The 22652-nt window shown below is 47.4% G+C and overlaps 4 protein-coding genes across 21 annotated transcripts in view; 1 reads left to right on the top strand and 3 right to left on the bottom strand.

The window, feature by feature from the left end:
* The window catches only part of nfasca (neurofascin homolog (chicken) a), a 62945-nt gene extending 56399 nt beyond the window's left edge, over nt 1-6546 (top strand). For 11 of the 14 annotated variants that reach the window (XM_076013188.1, XM_076013192.1, XM_076013191.1 and 8 more), the window contains 2 exons: nt 155-224; nt 5898-6546. In XM_076013188.1, coding sequence (XP_075869303.1) covers nt 155-224; nt 5898-6126 — 299 coding nt within the window. In that variant the 3' untranslated portion in view covers nt 6127-6546. The remainder of the gene's footprint in view (nt 1-154; nt 225-5897) is intronic. The other 3 variants (XM_076013193.1, XM_076013197.1, XM_076013198.1) reach the window with 2 other exon arrangements.
* The window catches only part of hdac11 (histone deacetylase 11), a 400302-nt gene that overhangs the window by 167043 nt on the left and 210607 nt on the right, over nt 1-22652 (bottom strand). The window lies entirely within an intron of this gene.
* Nucleotides 1-22652, bottom strand: part of barx1 (BARX homeobox 1) — a 214368-nt gene that overhangs the window by 92557 nt on the left and 99159 nt on the right. The gene's annotated exons all lie outside the window — the stretch shown is intronic.
* znf831 (zinc finger protein 831) lies at nt 12348-20660 on the bottom strand. The gene is made up of 5 exons (XM_076013184.1): nt 20417-20660; nt 19652-19706; nt 14808-18955; nt 14478-14671; nt 12348-14004 (listed from the first exon to the last, which is right to left on the bottom strand). The coding sequence occupies exons 3-5, from the start codon at nt 18904-18906 to the stop codon at nt 13177-13179; spliced, it is 5121 nt and encodes a 1706-aa protein (XP_075869299.1). The 5' UTR covers nt 18907-18955; nt 19652-19706; nt 20417-20660; the 3' UTR covers nt 12348-13176.

The following is a 22652-nucleotide window of genomic DNA, read 5'->3' as shown; positions in this document are numbered from 1 at the left end:
TAACGAAACGATAAAAACCCAACCCTGATTGCAGTAAAGTGCCTGGTGCCTTGCCGAGCTTCACCAACCAATGTACCTGTCGCTGAACAGTGTTGTGCTAAATGAGCCTCACCTCCACTTCTCCCCCTTCCTCCCCCCCACCCGCCCCCTCCAGTTCGAGACAAGAAGGACCTCCCCTTGGACCCGGTGGATCAGAAAGACCAGGACGGCTCCTTTGATTACCAGTAAGTATCATCAAACAGACTCGTTGTCTCGTCTTGAGATGCGTTTGTGTTTCCACTTTAGAAATCAACAAAGAAAATAGTCCAGATACTTTCCAGAGGAAGCATTTTCATACATGTTCAATACATTTGATTGCGTTTTATATATATATATATATATATTGTGTCGCCTTTCTGATAACAAGGATCCTCCTCTTCTGTTCTGCACCTGTCTGACTTTATGCCAGAGTCTGATGTCGTTAGGGTTAGGGTTACTTAACATGTTAAGTTAACTCAAACTTGACACCGGTGAAATGTACAGTTGTTAAAAAGGTTTGTTGCCAGTGGAGTTTCCATGCAGTAGGGGGTCGCTGTGCTCGCAGCGAGTCCACCAGACACTCACTGCCGTGTGTGTGTGCAGGTGCGCGCAACTTTGGTGTAGGCATCCCATAATTTCACTTTTGCATCTCGCCTGCGTCGCTGCGTGGCTTCTGTGAGCAGCGCTATAGCTCAACAGTCATGATTCCAGCTGGATGGGCCTGACTTAGTGAGGGTTGGCAGCCAATGAGCAGCGACGCTGACTGATGTGCTTCAGAGCCTCGTGTCATTGAGCCCAGATATGAATATGCACTGTACCTGTGTTTGCACGATAGAATGTGTTTATTGGTGTTTTTTTTGTTTGCTTTTTCTAGGTGCCACTGAGGACTTTTTTCTTTCTCTAAAGATGGATTCTATCATTGTCTGACTGAAACATATTTATTTAATTTATTTGTCATTTTTAACCTGCTAATTATTATTACCATTTGATTTAATTTTTGTCTTTATTAATTCTATTAATTATGTTTTGTTTAAAAAAAAACTGGATATACGGCTGAGCGTTTAATATACAAATGAAACACTAATATTACAGAGATGATAATGAAGATGATGTGCCATTGTGCTCGATACTGTGTGATTAATTCTTTGACCATTTGAGAAATAATTTGCTTCCAAATCTCTTAAAGGGATAATTCAACATCCTGGCAAATATTCCCCTAGAAGTGAATATTTGCCCGGTTCTGAGGGAGGGAAACTAAACTCCATCTAACGTCTGCTCCTGGATTAGAACAACACACAAACAGCGGGCGCTGAGGATGGAAAGGAATGGACCTTCTCATATCGCTGTACAGATTATGGCAAATTTGCCAACATGCTGAACTATCCCTTTAAGCATTAGAATAAGAATAAGCATGGCTTTATTTATCCCACATTGGGGGAAATTTGCATCGTTACTGCCAGTGCAGCATATAGCGGTGCAAAGAGAAGAATTAAAGAGTGCAAAGAGTGAATTTAAGAAGAAAATAAAGTAATAAAATATATATACATTAAGATGAAAACCCGCACCAGCGGGCGGACGGTGTATTTTGTCGTGATTGGCTAATTTACTGCTACTACTTATTAGAAGGTGGTAGCAGTAATTACTAATTGAATGACCACCTGTTGCAACGCGCTGATGATGATGTATGTTATTTTGCACACTTCTGTTTTTTTTTTTTTTTTTAACAGTAAAGCGTTGGAGTTAAATATGAAAATATTCCTAATGTCTTTTCACGATTCCACCGTAGTGACTCCAGACTACGGAGACCCGGGATTAAAACCCGAGTCTTTCTCCCAACTCCTGACCCGATCCCACTGAACGTAACTGCTTTTGTTCCTCATCAGCCGGAGTCCGGTTTGTTCGCCCGTCTGTCCGGTACCACTTTAACAAAGATAACGCGCCGCCGAGGCTTTTGCTCCCCCTGTTGCCCCCCCCTCACACCCCCTCTGTCCGCTGCCACGCAGTTCCTCATGTTTCCTCCCTCTCTTTCCCTAATGCTGAAATGGGTCGTCTGTCCCTGACAGGAACGAAAATGAGAACAGGTACTTTGGATGAAGCGCAGCATCTGGTTTGGCCTGTGCATGCAGCAGGGTGGGATGTGCATTTGGGGATGTTTCTTCCCAGCCAGTGTAGAAACATGGACTTGTTAAGGTATATTTCATAGTTTAAGCCCCCCCGGCACACAGATGGTTACCTACTTCCCACTTTGATACGAGTCGGCTCCCGTTGCCCCACTGAGCTGTTTGGTTTCCGAACGGAACGCTCCAAACGGAAGAAAAGGAAGTATGTAATCATCTCTAAAGCATGTGGACGACCCGACAGGAATGATTTGACTGCAAAGGGCAGCCAGCAGTTGGACTGGGCCAAGTCAGAGAGAGTAATGCCCTTCAATTTACCGCACGTCATTGAAATAAAGGAAGCGCGAGTTTGAATGATTTCAACACACCAAAGGCCCACAAATAGATTTGTGGCGTCATACAAACCAAGACACTATTGATAGAAACAGCACGTGAGGGAAATGAATATAAGTGAGGTTGATTCCAGGGAGAAATGCTGCATGTCGTTCAATATGTTGCAAAGAAGTTAATCCGAAGTGACTCCATTAATCTTATTGTTCATTTCAAACATCTACAAATTAGCTTGTGAATCACCACCTGCCAATACAATATGATAATAATAATATCCACATTGATAGTTCAGTCTCACCTTTTGCCAGCTGTGAAGAGCACGCTTGTTCAGATAATGACAGTGACCCTGTATACCGCAGTACTGCGTCACTACTGACAGGCCCAGGAAGCGTCTCAGTGCAGAAGAAACTGTAGCACTTTAGTCCATGGACAACATTCAAGCTGCATTTAATGTTGTGTTGCAAGTGAACAAGCATTGGATGAGCCTGAGCATGTGGAGACCGACACTCAAGCTTCACAGCGTCCTCCTCGGGGTCAGAAGTGCTCGACGGTCATGTGACCGGAGAGCAAAGACATGCGACTGTAGACGCCAACGGGCAGTGTTGAAGGATCAGCCGCTCATGCAGGATTTATGATTTATTCCTCCGTGTCTTCGGTGAAATGCTTGTGCTGCGAGGTTTTTCGCTTGACCTCCTTGACCGAAGAAATACATTTGAAATGTATTTGATGCTGTTTATTTCCTCCTGCTCCTCCTCGGCTCCTCTCTGTGCATGTCTTCAGATGACTCTGTATCACCCGACTGTGTTTTAGGAGTGCTTTTGTTCTCCGCCGCTCTGCAGGGTGCCAAGTCCACTCAAGACACAATGACTGTGCACCCACACTCTTCCACCTTTCTGTTTGCCACCTTTCATCTCATGGTTGCGTACTCACACTTTTGTTGTTTTTTTGTTTTTTTTTAGTAAAAACAAACAAAACAAATAAACGGCACAGTAATATTTAATGCCAAAAGGTGCAACTCATAACTGACTCCTGCAGTTAGTTAGCAGTTCGATTAGTTAGCAGTAGCGAGCCAGCAGCCTCCAGAGACACTGAGACGATGAAGTAGCTTCACAAATACCTGCAGTCATTTGAAAATTCAAATCAAATCAATAATATCTATAATAATAAGAATAATAAGAATATGTTTTATTTGAAGGCACCGTACAGACATCATAAATAATAATCATAAAAACACACAGGCTGTAAAAAAAAAAAAAGGGTTTAAAAAAATCAAAGATATCAAAATTTGCAAAACAAAAAAAAATCAGAGAGAAAAGGCGGTCCTGAACAGGCGGGTTTTAAAGAGTCTAGAAAAACCTGAACTCACCGCAATGGAACAGTCAGCCTTGTCACAACATGACGTCTCCTCCCTCCTAAGTCTTATGAAACCATGAATAATAGCGCGACAGGCGCAGGCAGTAAACCACGCTTCCCATTGGGCCACGAACGCAACGCAAAACGTGTTCATTTTCTGCAATTCATCAGAAAAACTGCATTTGTGTGTCAGCGTCTTCCCTTCGAGTCAGAGTAGGCAGAGCAGGCGGAGCAGGCGGAGCCACGTCGGTCATGTTCTGAGCTGAGAGCTGCAGCAGCTGCGTCTCTCACGCCAACACAATGCAACAGCACCACACCTTTCAAAGCCTAGAATAATATATGTCTATGATTACCAATACCGGGGTTGAGTACTCTACTTGTACTTGTGAAGTACGTGCCGATACCGCACAATACAATACCAGTTGTATATTTATGTATGTATGTGACAATTTTGTTAAGTTTGTGTTTGTACTGCAGTGAAAGACATGCTGAGGAAAAATAAAAAAAAAAGTCAAAGTTATTCTGTAATGTGTAATGGCCTTATTAAGTATACTCAGTATTTACATGGGGAGTACTTGTACTCTACTGTACTCTCAGTGCAGCCATTATTAAATAGCAATATATAAATATTATATGAATAATATAGAATGAATGTTCTGTTGAAGAGGCGGAGCGAAAGCCCAGACAGTGCAGGACTTCCTGTCGGACTTCCTGTCTGACTTGCAAGAGCTTTGCAACAAGAACTTAGCAGAATTCCATGTTTCCAGCTTTCCGTGCCTGGATCTCATGCATCATATCGCCAACACTCAGCATATTCATAGAATGTTCACGTTTATCTTCTCATGTCATCCTCATCTCCTCCATTGAAAGAAGGACACTTTTCTCAGCTCCGTTTACTGGAAGTCGTGCTTCTCCTGTCAGGAAACACATCGGGAGCAGTTCACTCATTGGACTTTGGAATTTTTCTGGAGACTTTAATGGTGTGAAACCTCCAAATTACACTCGGCAACACCTCAGAGCTCCACCCTAACACACCGCTAGTCACAGTGCAGGAGCAGCAAGCTGCTCCAACTACAGCAACAACAAGGAAGCTAGAACAGTGGTGACAGCGACCAATCATGTTGCTTCCTTCTGAGGCGTTGTTGCTCTGTCGCTCCTTTAAGACATTGTGCAGCGCTGAAGCGTTGTCATCGTATTTCACTGACAGTATGACAGTGGAGCAACACATCGTTGTGACGTTGAGAGCCAGATTGAATCCACAGCTTGACAACAGTTCCCCCCCCCCTTTTTTAATATTATAGCATAACTCTAGTGTGTGTGTGTGTGTGTGTGTGTGTGTGTGTGTGTGTGTGTGTGTGTGTGAAGTAAACGTATGGTTACTTGATTAAAAAGAAAACACTCTGGTTAAAGTAAAAGTGCTGACTCAACCCCTCCACTTCAGATTCTGTAACGTGTTGAAGTAAAAAGTCAAAATGATCTTTTCTGCCATGAATGAAACTGCATTCATTGATCATTTTGGAACAGTGAGAACCATTGTGACAGTTTAATCTGGACCGAGGTCACCAGAGTGACCGCAGAGCTGAGCTGCTCCAAAATAAACTGTAATATGCAGTGGGATCCTATTTAGAAGCTGTGTACTGCAACAGCAGGGTTGAGTAGCCCCCCCTTAAAGCAACAACACCAAGGACCTTGAAGAGAATTGAGTGCATTTGAAACACTCGTAAACACAAAAAACTGACAAGAATGTTTTTCCAATGTACAAAGTGAAAAGTACAGGCAGGCGTAGGGAGTAAAAGTAGAATGTCGGCGGGGAAATAAATACTCAAGTGAAGTACAAATACCTCCAAAGTATCTGTACTTGTTTACTTCCCCACCTGTGCGTGCCACACGCGACATGGAGTCTACACCACATTTGCAGACACTCTCAGAGGAAGCGAGAGGCTGTGTGCTCTCCTCGCTCCACCGCCTCAAGTCCTCGGTGCAAAGCTGGCGGGACCACTCGCTAAACCCCCCCGCTCGCTCTCTTCTTCTTCTCCCTCCTCTTCCTCCTCCTCCTCCTCCTCTCTCTGCCCTGTGCAGCAGCGACGAGGACAACAAGCCCCTGCAGGGCAGCCAGACGTCGCTGGACGCCAACGTGAAGGAGAGCGACGACAGCCTGGTGGACTACGGCGAGGGCGGCGACGGCCAGTTCAACGAGGACGGCTCCTTCATCGGCCAGTACACCGTCAAGAAGGACAAGGACGAGACGGAGGGCAACGAGAGCTCCGAGGCCACGTCGCCCGTCAACGCCATCTACTCGCTGGCGTAAGGACTGAGTGGCGGACTAAAACACACAGGAACATATATATATATACATATATATATATTAAAGGAATAAGACTTGGAAAAGGAAGGAGGGAGGGAGGGAGGGAGGGAGGAAGGGAGGGAGCACCTGCAGCCTTCAGGAAGGAAGACGGGAACCCTGCGCAGGTGAAGGAGACCAGAAGCCTTTAAACAGTCTCAACGTCCCAGTGGCCCCCTAGTGGCGGTGGTTTCCATCTGCACTCTGCCTGCCCTTGACCCACAGGCTTGAAGTGACCCTTCAATCAGTCCTCAGAGCTTTTGTTGGGGGTGTTTGGAACATTTTCTGTGTCTTTGTTTGTCTGTTTCTTGGTTGTTGTTTTTTTTTTTAGCATTTGAAGCAGTGGTTCTCAACTGGTGGAGTCTCAGGACCCACTCCCCCCAACCCCCTTGCCCCCCCCCCCCCCCCCCCAACTTATCCTGAAGTTGCAACACAAATGTGTTATCCCACAGAAATAATAAAAACGCTTGTGTTTAAAAGGCCCGGCCACCGAGCTGCGACAGCTCTGCGACCCACCAGTTGAGAAACGCTGTCTGCTGCTCTCGTTTGGTGATCCACTTTGCATTAGCCCCGCCCCCCCTACCTCCCCCCCAACCATATAATAATATATCAGCTTCTAAGCATTAATCTCCATAAGATTTAGGCAGACATGTTTATCATATTGATATTTAGGCATGGAAGATTTGTTTTCTTTGTGTGTTGTTTTCCACTGTACACACTCCTGGCACACACTGACGAGCCCCCCCCCCCTGCTAGAAAACAAACTATGCACTCTCATCGCACCGCGTCAGCTGATCACTGCAGTCCAGTGCGTGCGTGCGTGCGTCTGTCCGTCCGTCCGTCCGTCCGTCCGTCCGTTCGTCCGTCTCCTATCACCGCTAAATCTTGCTCTCAGTCACTTTGCCTTGTATGTTTGGTGGACATGATGGTTGTGAACATCTGATTCCCATCTGCGCAGAGGAAGAGGTTGACTATAGCGTGGTGATGATGAACTATTACAGTGAGGGTTCAAACCCCACTGACGCAAAAGTCGGCTTCTGTTGGGTCAATCCTGAGGGAGTGAAGCAGCCCCGCCCTGCAGGCTGCTGATGTCACTGCAGCCGTCCACCAGCTTCCTGGTGGCTGCCAGTAGGGTTTACTTTTGATGTTATGCACCAAATAGTGACTATTACACGCCAACTTCCAAGGAGCTCCACCCAGCACTGCGCTGCATGGGCTACCACGTCAACACAGAAACAAAGCGGCTGTACTTGCACCTCCTGTGTGGCCTTTGGTACGCTGAGCACTGGAGGACTCAAACCCTCAAGAAGTGCAGAATTAAAAAAAACAAAAAAAAACAAAACAAAGCTGACGGTTGAGTCGACTGATTGGCAGGCCATCATCCAATCACTGCTGTCTGCTCTTCCCTGGAACCCGGTGGAAGCAGCACACAGACCTGACCAGTAGACCGGGTGATGGAGACGCAGAGAGTGTGTGTGTGTGTGTGTGATGTCGTGTCCTCGTGCCAAACAGCCCCTCTGACCTCCACCGAGCCTCCACTGTGACGAGCGAGCGAGGCCCTGAAGGCTGAGGGTGCTTCCTGCAGCCACCTCAACTACCAACTGCCACCATCACTGCTCCTCTGTGCAAAGTGGGAAATATTAGCGGCTGAATCCTGCATGTGCCCGTTCAGAACACACGCACACGCACACACACACACACACGCACGCACATACACACACACACACACACACACACACAGCATGAGCTCCACTCGTGTCATTCTTGCAGGTCATGAATGGAGTGTGAACATCTTCATGTCCTGCAGGTGTATCTAGTGATAAGTACACCAATGAATGAATCAATACAATCTTCAGCACAGTAGCAAAGCCACTTGAGAGACCTGACTGCAGAGGCGACTCCCTCAGACGAGAGGAGGACCGGGTCACCTCCAGAGTCCTGCTGGTTGATGGCACCGCTGCAGGTTCCAGTGTTATTTTTGCATGATCTTTATTGATAGTGTTACTGGAGCAGTGAAAGGTGCGAGGACAGTGTCACCGACAGTGTGTGTGTGTGTGTGTGTGTGTGTGTGTGTGTGTGTGTGTGTGTGTGTGTGTGTGTGTCTCACTGCTTGTGTGTTGGGTTCCTGCTTGACTCCACGCGACTTCTCTGTTGTAAAGGATCAGAGGTCAAAGGTCGCCGCAGGAAAACGCTACAAACGGACTATTTGAAGTGATTTAGCAGCCTGGCAGGATGAAGGTCTGAATGTGAGGGCTTCCCAACTCAAACCCTCCACTGTTGTCTCTCCTCTGCTCCTCCGGCCTCTAACTTTCATTGTTTTTTCTCAAGATTTTTTTTCAACGATTATCTTATATATCTTATATCTTAGAGAGAATTTGCTATACTTGGTCTCAACTTTGTCTCTCTCTCCATCTGTTTTTTTTTTTTTTTTTTTTTAAAGAAATAAGTATAATCAGTCATGATGTCCACCAAACTGCATAGGTCAACCACATAGAGTCATAAGAAGACAAGATGAGGGCATGAAAGTGCTCGACATCCTCCACATCCATTAGGAAATACGCTGGGTTGTAGGAGCTGACTCCCCTTGTCATGGTTCGTTTGCTGAGAATCTCCTTTGTCGGTGGCGCTCTGTCACTCCGACTATCTCTTATTTGACAGCCGACGAACACCAAGTGGTCGCTGGTTTCACACGTTCATCCGCTTTGATCTGCTTCTCAACAGCAATATGACGATAAGCCAAGCCGTTAAAGACTGAGGTTGTACTTTAAAGATTTATCCTTCATTTATTTGTATTATACGATGAAACTAGTATTGATATATTAGTTCTTGATTCATTAATTGTAATATATATATTATCATTATTATCATTATTATTATTATTATTATTATTATTGTTCCGTTGTTCATCACCAAAAGTAGCCAAAATAAGCGTGTGTCTCTCTGATGGTTCTGATGGAGGCGCGTTCACAGGACGTTGAAGCTATTTTTGTAGCGGCTAGCTTTTCTGCTGACAACAACAACACCACCACCACCAACAAAATAATAAAAAAAAAAAATCAACGTTTTTTTTCTTGCTCCATGTTTTAAGTTCACTGTATTCTGCTCATTGTGCTTCTCTTGAAATCATGTTTAATTCCTGTGTCGTTATTGAAATGTGTTACTTTTTAACCACTCCAAAGCCAATATGCTTGTCTATGATTTGTTTGACATATATTCTGTACTTTCTAAGTGTCGGTTGGGGAAAATCTATTTATAAAATATTTACCAGTCGATTTCCACCCTGAAAAAAAAAAAGCCAAACCAAACACAATGCTTTAGAAGACGTTTTTAGAAGACGTAGACGGTCAGGAACATACCGAGCGAACGGCCACCAGGTGCATCATCACCACGTCCTAGAAGAAACGCACCTTTGTAACGTAGCTTTGAATGAACCTTTGCACTGAGAAGATGATGAGCCAATAATCATGCGTCACTCCGCTCCTCTTTGCTTTAGACGTGAGGCCAACGCTGGCTTGTCTGACGGGGATTTCCACTCTGTATTATCTGAGAAGAAGAACTTGCTAGAGCCTTTAAAAAAATGTAAATAGGATGTAGGTGCATCTGTAAGAAACTGTCTGTGCCCCCCCCTCACACACACACTGCTCTGTCTTTACGATCCTGCATCGTGTCCATGGGGGTCTCTTACTTGCCATCGTGCAGTGAATTCAATGAAAAAAGATCTCCACCAGGTTTAAAGTCACCGTCATAATTTGCTCAGTCAGCGGCTTTTCCATGTGATGCGAGCTAACCCGCTAGTCTACGCTGTAGTGCATGTCGGCGTAGAGTCGAGATTGTCATCGCCGAGCTTAGTTCAGTTGAATTGATCCGATAGGAATCAGCATTGAGGACGCACACCGGGCCTGAACCGCTGCACTTGGCCTCCACCATATGGAATATTATCCACGACTCCTGGCTCCACTGGACACTCAACGTCTCCTCATTCGGCTCCCCAACTCCCCACGGTGGTTCCAGGAGCGATGCACTTCCAAAGTGTTTGCCTCTCACACACACACACACACACACACACACACACACACACACACAGGTGGAAGTCACCATGAATGTGACGTTGAACCGGTGGCAACAGTGGCGATGATTCATAGCAACGACTCTAGCCACAATAAAAATAACTGTAGCACACTTTGACTGAATGGCTCTGTGCTTCCAGGGCAGCCAGGCAGCAACTGGGTTTCATAGGTCTTCAAATGATGGTTGTCCTCGGTTCTTGGGTCGTGTGTTTCCATGTCATCATGTGTTTCAGCGAGAATGAAGATTGATGGACCTCATCATTTACACACGTTTGGAAAACAAACTCAAATTTAAGAGAGCTTATTTATTTGGATCAGGAATCTTTTTTTTTTCTTTTTTTTTTCTTTAAAGCAGTTTGGAACCACTTTGCCACCCCACACTCACATCCTCCAGTGTCCTCTGCAGAAATCGAAGCGACGTTCCTCAAGTTTAATCTGCCGATGTTTCCTTTTCTTGCTTTGTTGTCCTTTCGTCAGAAAGCAAAGGCCTGTTTGTGACGCTGGAACTCAATCAGAAGCTACTAAAGTCTCTCACCCGTCCTCGGCTTCACTCACACTTGCATTACGCCAGAGGAGAAGAGAAGTATGCACACTTGTTGAGTTTAGTATGCACACTTGTTGACATTGTACATGTTTCGTCCTTCAGCTTGTGCACACTGATATCGTTGCCTTCCTTTAAAAAAAAACACTGCAGGCAGTCATTTTTATAAAGAAAGTATTTTTTCTTTTGCTCCAATCGTCTGATGATGATTTACTTAAGTTTCTGTGTTTTCTAGAGAGAACACGACTGAGGCCGTGAGTTTCAGAGGGTGTCGATATGAGGCTGCACACCAACATTCACTGTCTGTCGTTAGCATCTTTTTTTTGCCTAAGCACATCGTTAATAGAGAAGAAGAATGCTGCAAAGTCCTTGTTTCTCTTTTGAAATAAACTAAAGTGCTGCCGAGCGCAGACACCTGCTTTCTTACACCGTCAATCACCTGCTGTCACACTTTTCTTTTTACCCCCCCATGTTTTTTTTTGTTTTTTTTCCCAGATACTCTCTGCTCCTTTATACCCGGTGTAACGGCGCAACGTGTCAAAGTCTCATTTCAACGTGCAAAGTGACAGTTTTTTTTTTTGGTACGACGACATAATGACATCAGTATATTCACCATGTATGCGTGTATGATGAGATGTTGCAAATTCTGCTAGTGGCGGCTTCTTGATAGTAAAGCGATCTCAGTTTCTCTACCTCCTGATGCTTTGTCTCCATTCTCTTCTTCTTCGTCTCCTCTCTCCCTCTTTGAAAAAACAAAAAAACCCTTACCCATTATTTCAGGCAGCCATCTGCTTAGTTATCATTTATTTATAGCACCACTGTCCAGCAACAGTGTACACCAGCACTGCAGACTGAATGAACCGCTCAGCCACCAGTCAGTTGGGAGTGAAGCAGTCACAGCTTTGTTCAACCAAGATTTGAACTGCTAATGCTAAAGATGTTAGCTGAGACTTGCAGGTGGATTAGTTCCTTTCTATTATTATTATTGTTCAAGGGCAGCTGGCAGGACTTTCAAAACGGTTCAATGGCGCTGTGTAAAAATACAAGGAATCATTCAGACTTGAGGCTCTTCAACGACCAAGCATTATGAAGGAGAACGTTTGCTTTCTGGTGAATTAAGCGCCTGCCGAGAGGCCCTGTGACCACTAGGGGGACCCCGAGAGCAAAAAAAAAAAAAAAAAACTATGTTTGAGGGATGATGCATATATTATTCAAGTAATGTGATCCAAACGTAAACACAGTATCATGCTGACAGAGTTTAGCGGCCCGTGGCTCAGTGCTTCCTACCGCCTGCGCACTGTGTGCGTCCACACCTGAGGAGCAGGTTTGAAGGCCCGCAGTGTCACCAAAAAAAATGCTGAGAAATGAAAGAGGAAAGATGAAGAGGAGGAAAGCGAAGGTATGTTTGCTGGTCTTTATGGGGGATTTTGATGTTTCCATGTTGGAGAAGAACGGTCGCTGGCCGCCGCTGTTGTCCACCGTGTTGAGCGTGCAAAGTCTACGAGATACAGAGTGCACATTTCTAAACACTGATTGTGACATCGCCAACATTTGGCAAAGTTACAAGTTAGTCAGTAATGTAGAATAGAATAAAACAGCTTTATTCATTCCACGTTGGGGAAATTTGCTAATTACAGTGTCATATGTAATTTGTGTTATTTCATTTTATATTACAGCTCGTTTAAAAACCTGCGTGGTTCCACTACAATGGTAAAGTCTCCAGGTCTTAAAGGGCAACGCTCTTCGTCATTAAATAAAAACAACCTGAACCAATCTATCTGGTAAAGTATATAAAAAAGCTTTCTCCTCTTATAGGAGGGGGGTTTTTCCCTGGCCAGTGTCGCCCCCTGCTGCTCTGGAGGGTTCAGTTGGCTTTCTTCTGATTGTAACAAAACGCCTTGAGATGTCTTCAGATGTGATTTGGAGCTGTACAAATACATTGACAGATTGATTGACTGATTGACTGCCTGAGTTGTGAATGAACAGTTCAACCATTGCAATGTGGAGCAGGCAGAGTGAAACCACAGTAACACATGTTGGCACTAATTTTGCACTTTTTTGCAACAACTACATTTGTTCCCCATGTGTAAACCCAGGGTTACGTGGCCAGCATTCATTTATAATTGTCAAACATCATCATACCGGAAAGGGAAAACCTCACGGTCCCTTTAAGTTAACAGTGCAGTGTAGCGATAACAGCAAAAAAAACAAACAAACAAAACGAAAACAGTTTTGTGATTGTCCCTCAAACTGGTTGTCTCCACGTTCCTCAGACTCCACTCAACCTTGGTCATCCAGAAGTTGCTGAGATCAATCCAAGTTCTTCCCTGACATTTGTGATCCGGCAGTTCCTTCATAACGCCAAGGAACGAGGAGCTTCTCCTGTCAACAGCAGAATGGTTTGCTCAACTAAAGCTCGATGATGAGTTTCCCTTCGTCGTCGCTGCTGCTGGTGTCTTCCATGGTTTCTTGGCAGCTTGGCACCGGCCTCACTGCGCTGGACTGGCTCTCAGCGGCTGGATAATCCTGGTTCTGGCCCAAAAAGAAAAATGATGAATATATTGCCCCAGAACTGCTGCTCTCACCTGCGTGCCTTTGAGTCGCCGAATCCTTCGCATCGTTGTAATCCACATCTTCTGGACACGCAAAACACTTTGAAGTGAACGCATCAGAATCCAAAACGTTGCAGAACGCTGGGGTTTCTGCAGTCAACACAGCGGCCGCTTCGCTCGGCGGAGCGTCGCCCGTCTGTTTGCAGGATGTTGCAATCGCATCGGACTCGGGGAGCCGCGACGGCGCTAACGCGGTGGTGTAACGGTCGGATGGCGACGGAGCGATGACTGTCTGCTCGTCGTGCTTCTGGTGGTGCTCCAATGTTTTCTCGGGGCACGACTTGATCAGCGAAAAGCAGTTCTGAGGAGCCCTGGCTTGGGACGCTGCCTTGATTTGCTGGTGCACGTTGGAAGCACGGAACATCTGTGCTGACTGACTGTGGATGTTCTCCCACTGCTGTGACAAAGCAGAGCTGTTTGTCGCTGGCGGGGCCAGCAGGCGGTAGCTGGAGTGACTGGTGCAAAGACTGGTGGACGGACTGCGCTGAGGGCCGTGTTGAGGATACGTGGACATTTCTGAGCACGTGTGGGAAAGATGCAGCAGAGGGCGCTCAGGCTGCTGCTGCTGCTGCTGCTGCTGCTGCGAGTTTTGACAGGACTCTGCACGGTGCTCTCCCTCGGACCCCTGTTTACCAAGAAGAAGAAGAAGAAGAAGAAGAAGAAGAAGAAGAAGAAGAAGAAGAACAAACAAAAACAAAAAACAATATTGAGATGAGGTTAATTGTTATCATTGTGTATTTCCAAAATTTGAAAACACAACACTAAATGTATGTATACTATACTTATATGTACTTGTTAAGGCTCTAGCTTGGTTTTGTTTTTGTTTCTATGAGATCTGTGGAGCAAAACAGCATCGTGGAAAGATTATTCACAATAAGATAATTAACAAGAGTGAAGGCCAAGATAGTCACGCATTGCTTTAAGTAAATATGAAGATGTTTTACATTGGACAGTTGATAGGTATTTTTCAAACAACTGAGTGACTGTGAACTGTTCAGTCAGAAAATCCTTCAAACCAGTGTCTCCTCAGTTTCTCATATCCTTCATATTGTAAATGTGCAATCTGCAGGTTAACACAACACCAATAATAAGCGATACCTTGTGACTCCACAGTCCCGGCTGTTGCTTGCTTTTGAGTCCTTTACTCTGTCCTTCTCCAACCTGCGCTCCACCGCCCTGCTCCTCACTGTGTTGCAGATTCCGTCGTTTGAGGGTCGCCCTTTGTTCCTGAGTCTGAGTCTGAGTCTTGTCCTGGGCGTGGAGCCCCGTCAGGGAGGCTCCCTCTGTGAGGCCTACAGAAAATTGTTCCAGGGGTTACCAGGGTTCCCCCCACACTGTCACCTTGTGGTAAAACTGTGTCAGGAACATTTGCTCATTCCATTTGTGTTGGGTATGTACGATATTATGTGTATGTGTGTCTGTCCATACCTGCAGATGGACTCTGAGAAGTTGTGGACGCAGCAAGGACATATGTTGGTCTTTCCACTTGACTTTGAGGAGAAAGTGGAGTAAGCTGGCTATCGTTCACTGTTGAGATCTTCTGAGCAGAGGTGAGGAAATCTCGTGGCTCCTTCTGAAAGAGTTCATCTGAAGGAGGCGGAGCAACCACGGGGCTTTTAGCATTGGCTCCTGCTTTTGAACGCTCACTTGAATGGTGGGTTTGGGGTGAGACACATTCAGTTGGGTCACTGCAGTAAATGCTTTCTTGTGGCTTCAGCTGTCTTGCAGCTCTGTATTTACTGATGGGATATGGAGCGGCCGACTGTTTAGTCGCACATGTGGTGCTGGGCATTGGTTGGAGTCTAACCGGCAAGATGGGGGGACTGATGCCACTGAGAGACTTGCTGCTCTTCACTTCTGCCATGTCAAAATTACAAGTTGTCCCTGGATTGTTTGCCTGGTTTTGGTGCACAAGCTTGTCCTTCACTCTTATTGAGCTACTTTGATTCAGCGTGTTGAAATTGGGAATGTGCTGAATGAAGCTAGCTCGAGAGCACACACCGTCCATGTCTTGAACATGTGTCGTTGCATGTTTCTGAGGTTCTTCCACCAACATTTGGCTTCTTCCAACAGACAACGAAGCTTCCCGTGAAGCCTCAGTAGTCACAGCATCCATCACGGATTTCCGAGTCGCTGTCACCGTGTTTACGTGGCCGTATGTGTGGCTTTGCGATTGGCCGGGAGCTTCAGGCGCTTGCGAGTCGGCAGATGTGGCGGTATGCTCGGAATGATCGGACTCAGCCAAGGACATGTTTGATTCTGGATCTTCAACCTGAGTTATCATTCTTTTCACGACTGGAGATGCAGGAATGCTTCTGTCCAGGTCTTTGTGAGCCCCAGGTTGTTGATGGTTACCATCTTCACGACTGCTCCTCAAGGTGTCATGGCTATTTTGGGCACTTCCCTGAGATAACTGCGTCGCTTCTGTACGAGGCCTCTGGGGAAAGTCGCTGTCTGCTTGCCTCTCAATCTGGGGCTGGATGAGGGCCAGCTGCTCGTCAGAGATGATCTGCAAGCAGATCTGGAGGTCGCCTGTGCGAACATGAAACACGCTCTGAGCAGGCAGCAGCTTCTGGTCACAGTGGAGGCTGCGAGTGCTCACAGCCGACGTGTGCGCGCCGGCATGTGATGATCTGCTGACGAGGTTCGACTGTCCCGATGTCGGTGGGAGAAGTGTGTGAGAGTTTGGCTGAGGGAGCGAACAACAATCTGATCGATCACTTCCTGTCATCACGCTCGTCGTTGCGGGGACGTCTACAACCACAGCGGCAGAGTGCGCGGGTGACGAGTGCACTTCAGAATTTGGGGGTTGAACTGACGTGCAGTGTAATTCCGCCCGATGTTCTTGAGGGCAGATTGTGGTCATCGCAGCTGCTGATTGTCTTCGCAAAAAATCGACGCGAGCGGTCGTTGCATATTCGCCGACGGTTGCCGATGGCTCGGCCTTGCATAGAGTAGTAGCAGTGCGAGACGAGAGGGAGGGCTGGCTCTGTGTGGAAATAGTAGCGCTGGTCTTCTTGCTCTCACTGCAGCTTTGTGTGGTAGGCGGTGGGAGCGAGGTTGTCTCCGCGCAAGGCGACGGCGACGCACCAAAGCTCGCTGGCACCTTATCCGCAATGTCCAGCGGAGGGCTCGGGTCCGATTCGGCAGCATTGGGCAACTTGAGTTGGTACTTGGGCAGGAAGCTGGTCTTGGCAGTGGAGGGGGTGGGGGTGAGGCAGGGGCTGATGACAGTGAGTGACTGTGCACTCATCATGCAGGGTATCACAGCTCCTTTGAGGGGAGCGTGCGTCAGATTTTTCAAACGGCTGACAAACGTGGTAGCCGGGTGTGGCACGCTGCCAGTGGCACTGTGGGAGGGGGGCGCTATTGGGATTGGCTCTGTCTCCATTTCTGAGGGGCAACTCATTTTTTCATCAGTTCTCTGCTTTTTCCTGTCGGAAGGAATTTGCGATTCACAGAGTTTTGAACTCGAACCCGGAGGTATGTTTTCACTCGCCGCCGTGCTCGTGCTCTCTGCCTCGCGACCGGATCCATTGATGGGTAGTGGCAGTGCTGATAAAGAGAGATTTCTTCTGAACGGATTCTTGAGGGAGCTGCATGAAGTGTAAACCTGGGTGGTTTTCAGATTAAAATCCAAAGTGGAGGCAAAGGACAGCTTAGCAGCAGAGCCGTCTTGAGGTGCACAGCTGATGGTTGGATCTGGTGTCGTCACCTGCGCCTGTTGAACACCCGATGGCTGTTTTTGTAATCCCTGGACCAGCTCTTGGTCGGGATTGGTCGGTCCTTTTCTGCCTTTGATTCCACTTTCCTTCCCACCTGCCTCCGTGTCGTAGAGCTTTTTAAAAGTTCCTCCCCCGTACATGTACCACTTGTTGTAGGCAAACTTCTGAGCTTTCCTCCTCCGGAACTTTCTGCTGCCTGGCTCTCCGCAAATTTCGCCGCCATCCCCATCGCAGCACATGGTGCCGGTGCCTGCCTCCTCCGCAGATGAGTTCTTGCAGAGACTGTCTGTTGCGTGGTTACAGTCTACAGCCGCCTGCCGGACCAGTGGGCGGTGGGTTGACGACTGCTGGTTCGCAGGCTTGACTGCAAAAGCTGTTGGATTTAGCTGGCCTGAGCTTCCCCGTCGAACAAGAGTTACGTAATCGCTCTGAGAGAGGGACTGGCTCTTTCTCTCCGGCGGCAGGAGGGCAACGCTGAACGGAAGCGAGTGGCTTCGCGTCAAAGGTGCGTGCTCAGGTGGACTGGTGGTGGACTGCTGCGTAGGAACGGAGCTGTAGAAGTTCGGCTTCCTGCTCCTTTGCAGACCAACGCCGGGCGCCTTGCTGATCCTCATGTCAAAGTGAAACGAGTCCTTGTACATGTACGGCATTGGGAGGTCAATGCTGCCTTGCTTTGACAGAACCGTCTTCCGTGGCCGAACGTTCTCCAGCTGCTTGTCCTCAACAACAGCGGTGTTTTCTGAAATGAGTTTGGAAATGCGTTTCTCCAGGTTCATTTTCTCCTGCTGCCTGGCAGTGGCCTTGGCCTCCTCTGATGCCTCCATGACGGCTGATGGTTTTGCGGCAGTTTCGTCAAGATGCTCCATGGTTGATTCTGCGAGACAATCCTTGCTGTGGTCGGGTAAAACACTAACGGGACTTTGGTAGAGGTCGCTGCTTTCACTGAAGCCAGAGTCTGTGCTCTCGTGGCTCTGGGATTTCCCTTTGGACACTGAGCTCTCCCACTGCTTGGAGAACAACGTAGCTTCCTGCCTCTGAAGGGGGACGTGGCGATGGAGAGACTGGGAAACGTCTCTCCTCGATGCCGGGTCTTCTGCCTGGCGATTTGTCGGCATGGCCTCGTTACGTTCACCAACGGGAGGGTAACTCTTTGTGAAACAAACCCTGGCTGTGCCATCCGAACAGGGTAACTCAGGAGCCGCGAGAGCGACGTCTTTGTCTGCGCTGCCTGATTCCTCTTGATGCTCATCCAAGGACATGCTGGAGCTGCACGTCTCCCTCGAGCTGGACACGCTGTCCAGGCTTTGGTCCGACTCGGACGAGAGGCGAGCGTGGGCCTGAGTGCGCTTGTGCTTGTAGAGGTTGCTCTGGGTTTTGAAGGAAATTCCACAGGTGGTGCAGGGGAATGGCCGCTCCCCCGTGTGGCAGCGGAGGTGCTTCTCCAGCACGCTGGGCTTCAGACAGTCCCGTCCGCAGTGAGGACACACGTGTTTTCCCGCAGACTTGGGTCTGGGCGCCGGGGAAGCAGCTGCCAGACTCAACCCCCGCTGAGGCTGCAAGCTGCCAGTGAAATGGAGTGTGACAAAGGGAAGAGTGTCTTTGGAGTGAGCCGGCGGCACGGCCAGATGTAAGGCGGCGCGCTCCTGAGCCGCGGCGGCCGCTGGTGGCCCAGGTAGAGCGGAGACTGCTGGGATGTAAAGAGCCATGAGCGGGGTCTGGATTTCCATCCTCTTCTCCATCTGCGCTGTGACCAAGTTGTTGTGTGCAGGAGCACTTGCCAATCCTGGCTTACCAGTCTCCATGGCAACCCTGCTGCTGTCGTGATGTTCCGCCGTCGGCCTCTCTAATTACCTGTAAGACAAGAGCATTTTGCCTCAGACTGGTGTTCTTCCACACTGAACACAAATGTCAATTTGAGGACAAATGCTTCCAGCCGTGAAAAACAAAAACAAAACAAAGCAATTCAATAAATACACCTCCAGAAAAAGCAAGTATTCCACACAGGGAATGATGGAGGCAGAAGAACGGAACGCAGAGTGATGATGCTGATGACATGATGCAGGAGAGTTGAATTTTATATCATGAGAGGCTACAAGAGTTGGTTTTATCTGACAAAACAATGTCTCTATATATATATTAACTGGTGCCACTGTGACCAGTCTGTACCAGCGAGTGACGCTGCCCTGCTGCTCAGCGTGTGTGCCTTGTTGTTGTGCGGTAATTACATTCAATCGGGTTAATAGTTGCCTTCATAAAATCATGTTCAGCAATTTCAGTTTTTCATTGTTCTAAAGTTGTCTCTCTACGTTTCAATACATGTAAAGTATTTTATTATATATTTTTAGACACGTCACTTGGCATCATTTCCCCTGAGTTGCACAACTGGCATGTAGCGCGCGCGCACACACAAACACACACACACACACACACACACACACACACACACACACACACACACGAACCACACTTTCTGTGGGGCTGACAAAAGTTAAAATAAAGTTTCTCAGCCAGAAGAGTTTCAGCTGTGTTGCTTTCACGTCTCAGTACCTGGACGTGTGATCCGAGTCGCTCATTTTATTTGCTTGTCCAGTCCAGCCTGCATCTGAAAATACACAAAGTCTTTAAAAACTAAATGACAACACAGTGTCACGCGATCAAATGCAAGCAACCTTCACTCACTCATTTAGCTTGTAATTCTATTCTAGGGTGCATTTTACTTCTAGCACGAAGCACTGAGGACGGCAACAAAGGAACGTTGCTTCGTGTCAGGTTGAAGATGAAACTCATATATCGTGTATATATACAGTATATATAGTAACAGAAAACAAATGATGGAAAATGTATTGATAAATGTACCAGTTTATTTGTCTTTTCTCTGCATTAATACACACTATATGAAACAGAAACTGGAGATAAAGTCTATTTTTCTACGTAATGTCTTGGATGGAGCTCAAAATTCTACTTGTTATAAATCGTTTTTTTAAAAACAGCTTTTGAGTCATAAGCGGGTAGCACTAAACTGTAAAAAGAGAGTGAGAGAGAGAGAGAGAGAGAGAGAGAGAGAGAGAGAGAGAGAGATGACTTTCTACACGCCTGCCCAAACTAAAAATAAAATGGCTTCTTTAAAGTTGTCTTTCCTTACTTGATCTCACGCTGACATTCTGACTGACTGTTAGCTTTGAAAAGAGGAACTGCTTGCAATTGTTTCGATTCTGCACCGCGGGTTAAAAATAGCACTAAAAGAAAACTAGGCCCAAACAGTAAAGTGCAACAGTTTGTAAGGACAGCGGAACCAGCGCAGGTGTCACTTACCAAGTGGTCCAAAGAGTCTCCATCCTCAGCGCACTGCTCCTGGTTCTGACCGCTCGCACACACCGTCTGCGTCTCCCCACTAAGATCTTCCACCGCCGCTCTGACATAAAGTGTCTTTTCTCAAGGAAGAAATGCAAATGAGACAGAGGATGCACAATGAAAGTGGAGGGGAGAGAGAGAGAGAGAGAGAGAGAGAGAGAGAGAGAGAGAGAGAGAGAGAGAGAGAGCGAGAGAAGAAGAAGAAGAAGAAGAAGAAGGAGGAGGAGGAAGAGGAGGAGGAGGAGGAGGAGGAGAGCTGCTTGGGTGGGTGTGCGGCGGTGAAACAAAGACTTCCGGAAGACAAGTTGAAACTGCAGATTGCGCAGTGACACAGTGATCAGCCAGAGCTGCGAGGTCGGGCGAGCTGAGATGGGAGGATTTCAGGCGGCGCTGCAGAAGTGAAAGGCAGCGAAGGGCTGAGGGAGAGGAAGTGCAGCCAGGCAGGCGAGCTTCACCCTCAACACTGGCGTCCACTGGCTGACGGACTTTTTTGCATCAACAGTTGGAGGCAGGATTTGACTTCTGGCACACTCGAGCGCTCGCTCCCTCCCTCGCGCCCTCCGCTCCCCCACCCACCTACTTCCTCCCACACAGTGTTTTCATGCACTCACAGCGCCGGTGGTGCAGCAAAGCTGCTGTTAATGCGGCCACATGTGCTCCACTCGCACTCTGTCGGCAGGCGCGAGTGATTGGAAATCCCCATCAGCCTTTGCACTCTATACCATGAGCACACTGTCTGTATCCTCCTGCCTGCACTGGCTCCACTGGCTCCACTGCGCTGTGCTGCGCTGTGCTGTGCTGTGTTGTGTGGTGTTGCTTTCATCATTTGTCTCCATTCATGAAACTGTGTCAAGTCGTTTATGGTCAGAAACTTTGTTGAACAAATTCAGAAAACAGACGAGAAAACAATCTGGTGTTTCATTATTCAGTCTGGGAGTTAAAACGTGTGGAAATTACCATAGATTGATGATTACTGTATTGGTTGTATTGTAATGCTGCACTGTATCAATTAATAGCAACATACAAAGATCATCATCATCATCATCATCATCATCATCATCATCATCATCAGATGGCCCCCCTGCTGAAGGAAAACTCGTACTTTTTATATAATTGTACTGGCGCAGACTCATGCTGGTTTCCATGGTTACCGCAGCATAATATGAACATGTTTCATGTTGACATGGTAACAGGACACCACCCACAACGCATGTGTACAACATGCTGGCCGTCCTGCCGGCGGGGAGATGCATATTTGCTTGGTTTAAAAGTCACAATGTAGCATTTTCCCTCAGAGGGGTTCTGGAATGCAGAGACTTGAAGGGCAACAGACAAGAAGGAGACCGGTAGAATCACAACCAGCAACAAAATAAAATACACGTCAGCCATGATTCCAGGTCCTCGGGCGTCACTGACTTTAAAGGAACCGGGGGGGGGGGGGGGGGGGGGGACTGTGTGTGTGTCTGTGTCAAAGAGAATTTGCGACCTCTGGCAGATTAAATTCTACCTTTCAAAGTGAAGATTTCATCCGTGCGTATTGTTGCAGTGTATTTTCATCTCTGTTTCAGGGCTCAGCTGAAACTGACGTGCCGTGTTTGCAGAGGCGGTGACTGAGAGACTGCGTGGGCGGCTGCTCGCTTGCCGGGGGGTGGGGGAGGCCTGTGTTTACTCACACTTTTTGCTGTCTTTTCTCATTGTCACGTTCCCACCCGAGTCCTCAGACATGTTTGCTAAAGAAAAGACAAAACAAAGAAATGTTACAATTATCTCCCCCCCCCCCCCAACCCCCCCCCCCCCCCACCCCGAAGCAGCGACTTCTGTTTTCAATATGGTGACTTTAGAGCCCTCATATCACGATGCAGCGATGGCTCACGATGCCTACTGTGTATTCCTTGGTCTGTGGTATTGGGGAGGAAGGAGCTTGTGCATTCCAGCCTCAGCTGAGGGTCTCCCTGTGTTGAGTTGACATGGTTTTTTTTCCCCCTTCTCCCGTGCGTGGCTTCACTGCGGCCACTCCCACTCACGCAATCCAAACACATTAGGTTGCACATTAGCTTAGCTTTGCACATCTAAATTGTCCTGTATGCCCTGCGCCAAATGTGGCCGACCTTGCAATGAACTGCCAAGCAGTCCGGGTTGTTAACTCCATGGTGGAGGGATCAAATTGTGGTTAAAATTGAAACGTGTGTAGATTGTC

Source organism: Nelusetta ayraudi, unplaced genomic scaffold (genome assembly GCF_046127955.1).
Source record: "Nelusetta ayraudi isolate G7.1 ecotype Tasmania unplaced genomic scaffold, CSIRO-AGI_Nayr_v1 ptg000146l, whole genome shotgun sequence".
Taxonomy (NCBI): domain Eukaryota; kingdom Metazoa; phylum Chordata; class Actinopteri; order Tetraodontiformes; family Monacanthidae; genus Nelusetta; species Nelusetta ayraudi.
Note: the sequence above shows the minus strand (reverse complement) of the source record. Positions and strands in the feature narration are given on the sequence as shown.

Excerpts from the sequence above, each read along its gene's own strand:
- znf831 (XM_076013184.1), bottom strand. The coding sequence starts at position 18,906 with ATGGAGACTGGTAAGCCAGGATTGGCAAGTGCTCCTGCACACAACAAC. Across the intron at positions 14,672-14,807 it reads TTCTCAGAGTCCATCTGCAG|GCCTCACAGAGGGAGCCTCC; the intron begins GTATGGACAGAC and ends AATTTTCTGTAG. Across the intron at positions 14,005-14,477 it reads CGGGACTGTGGAGTCACAAG|GGGTCCGAGGGAGAGCACCG; the intron begins GTATCGCTTATT and ends CTTGGTAAACAG.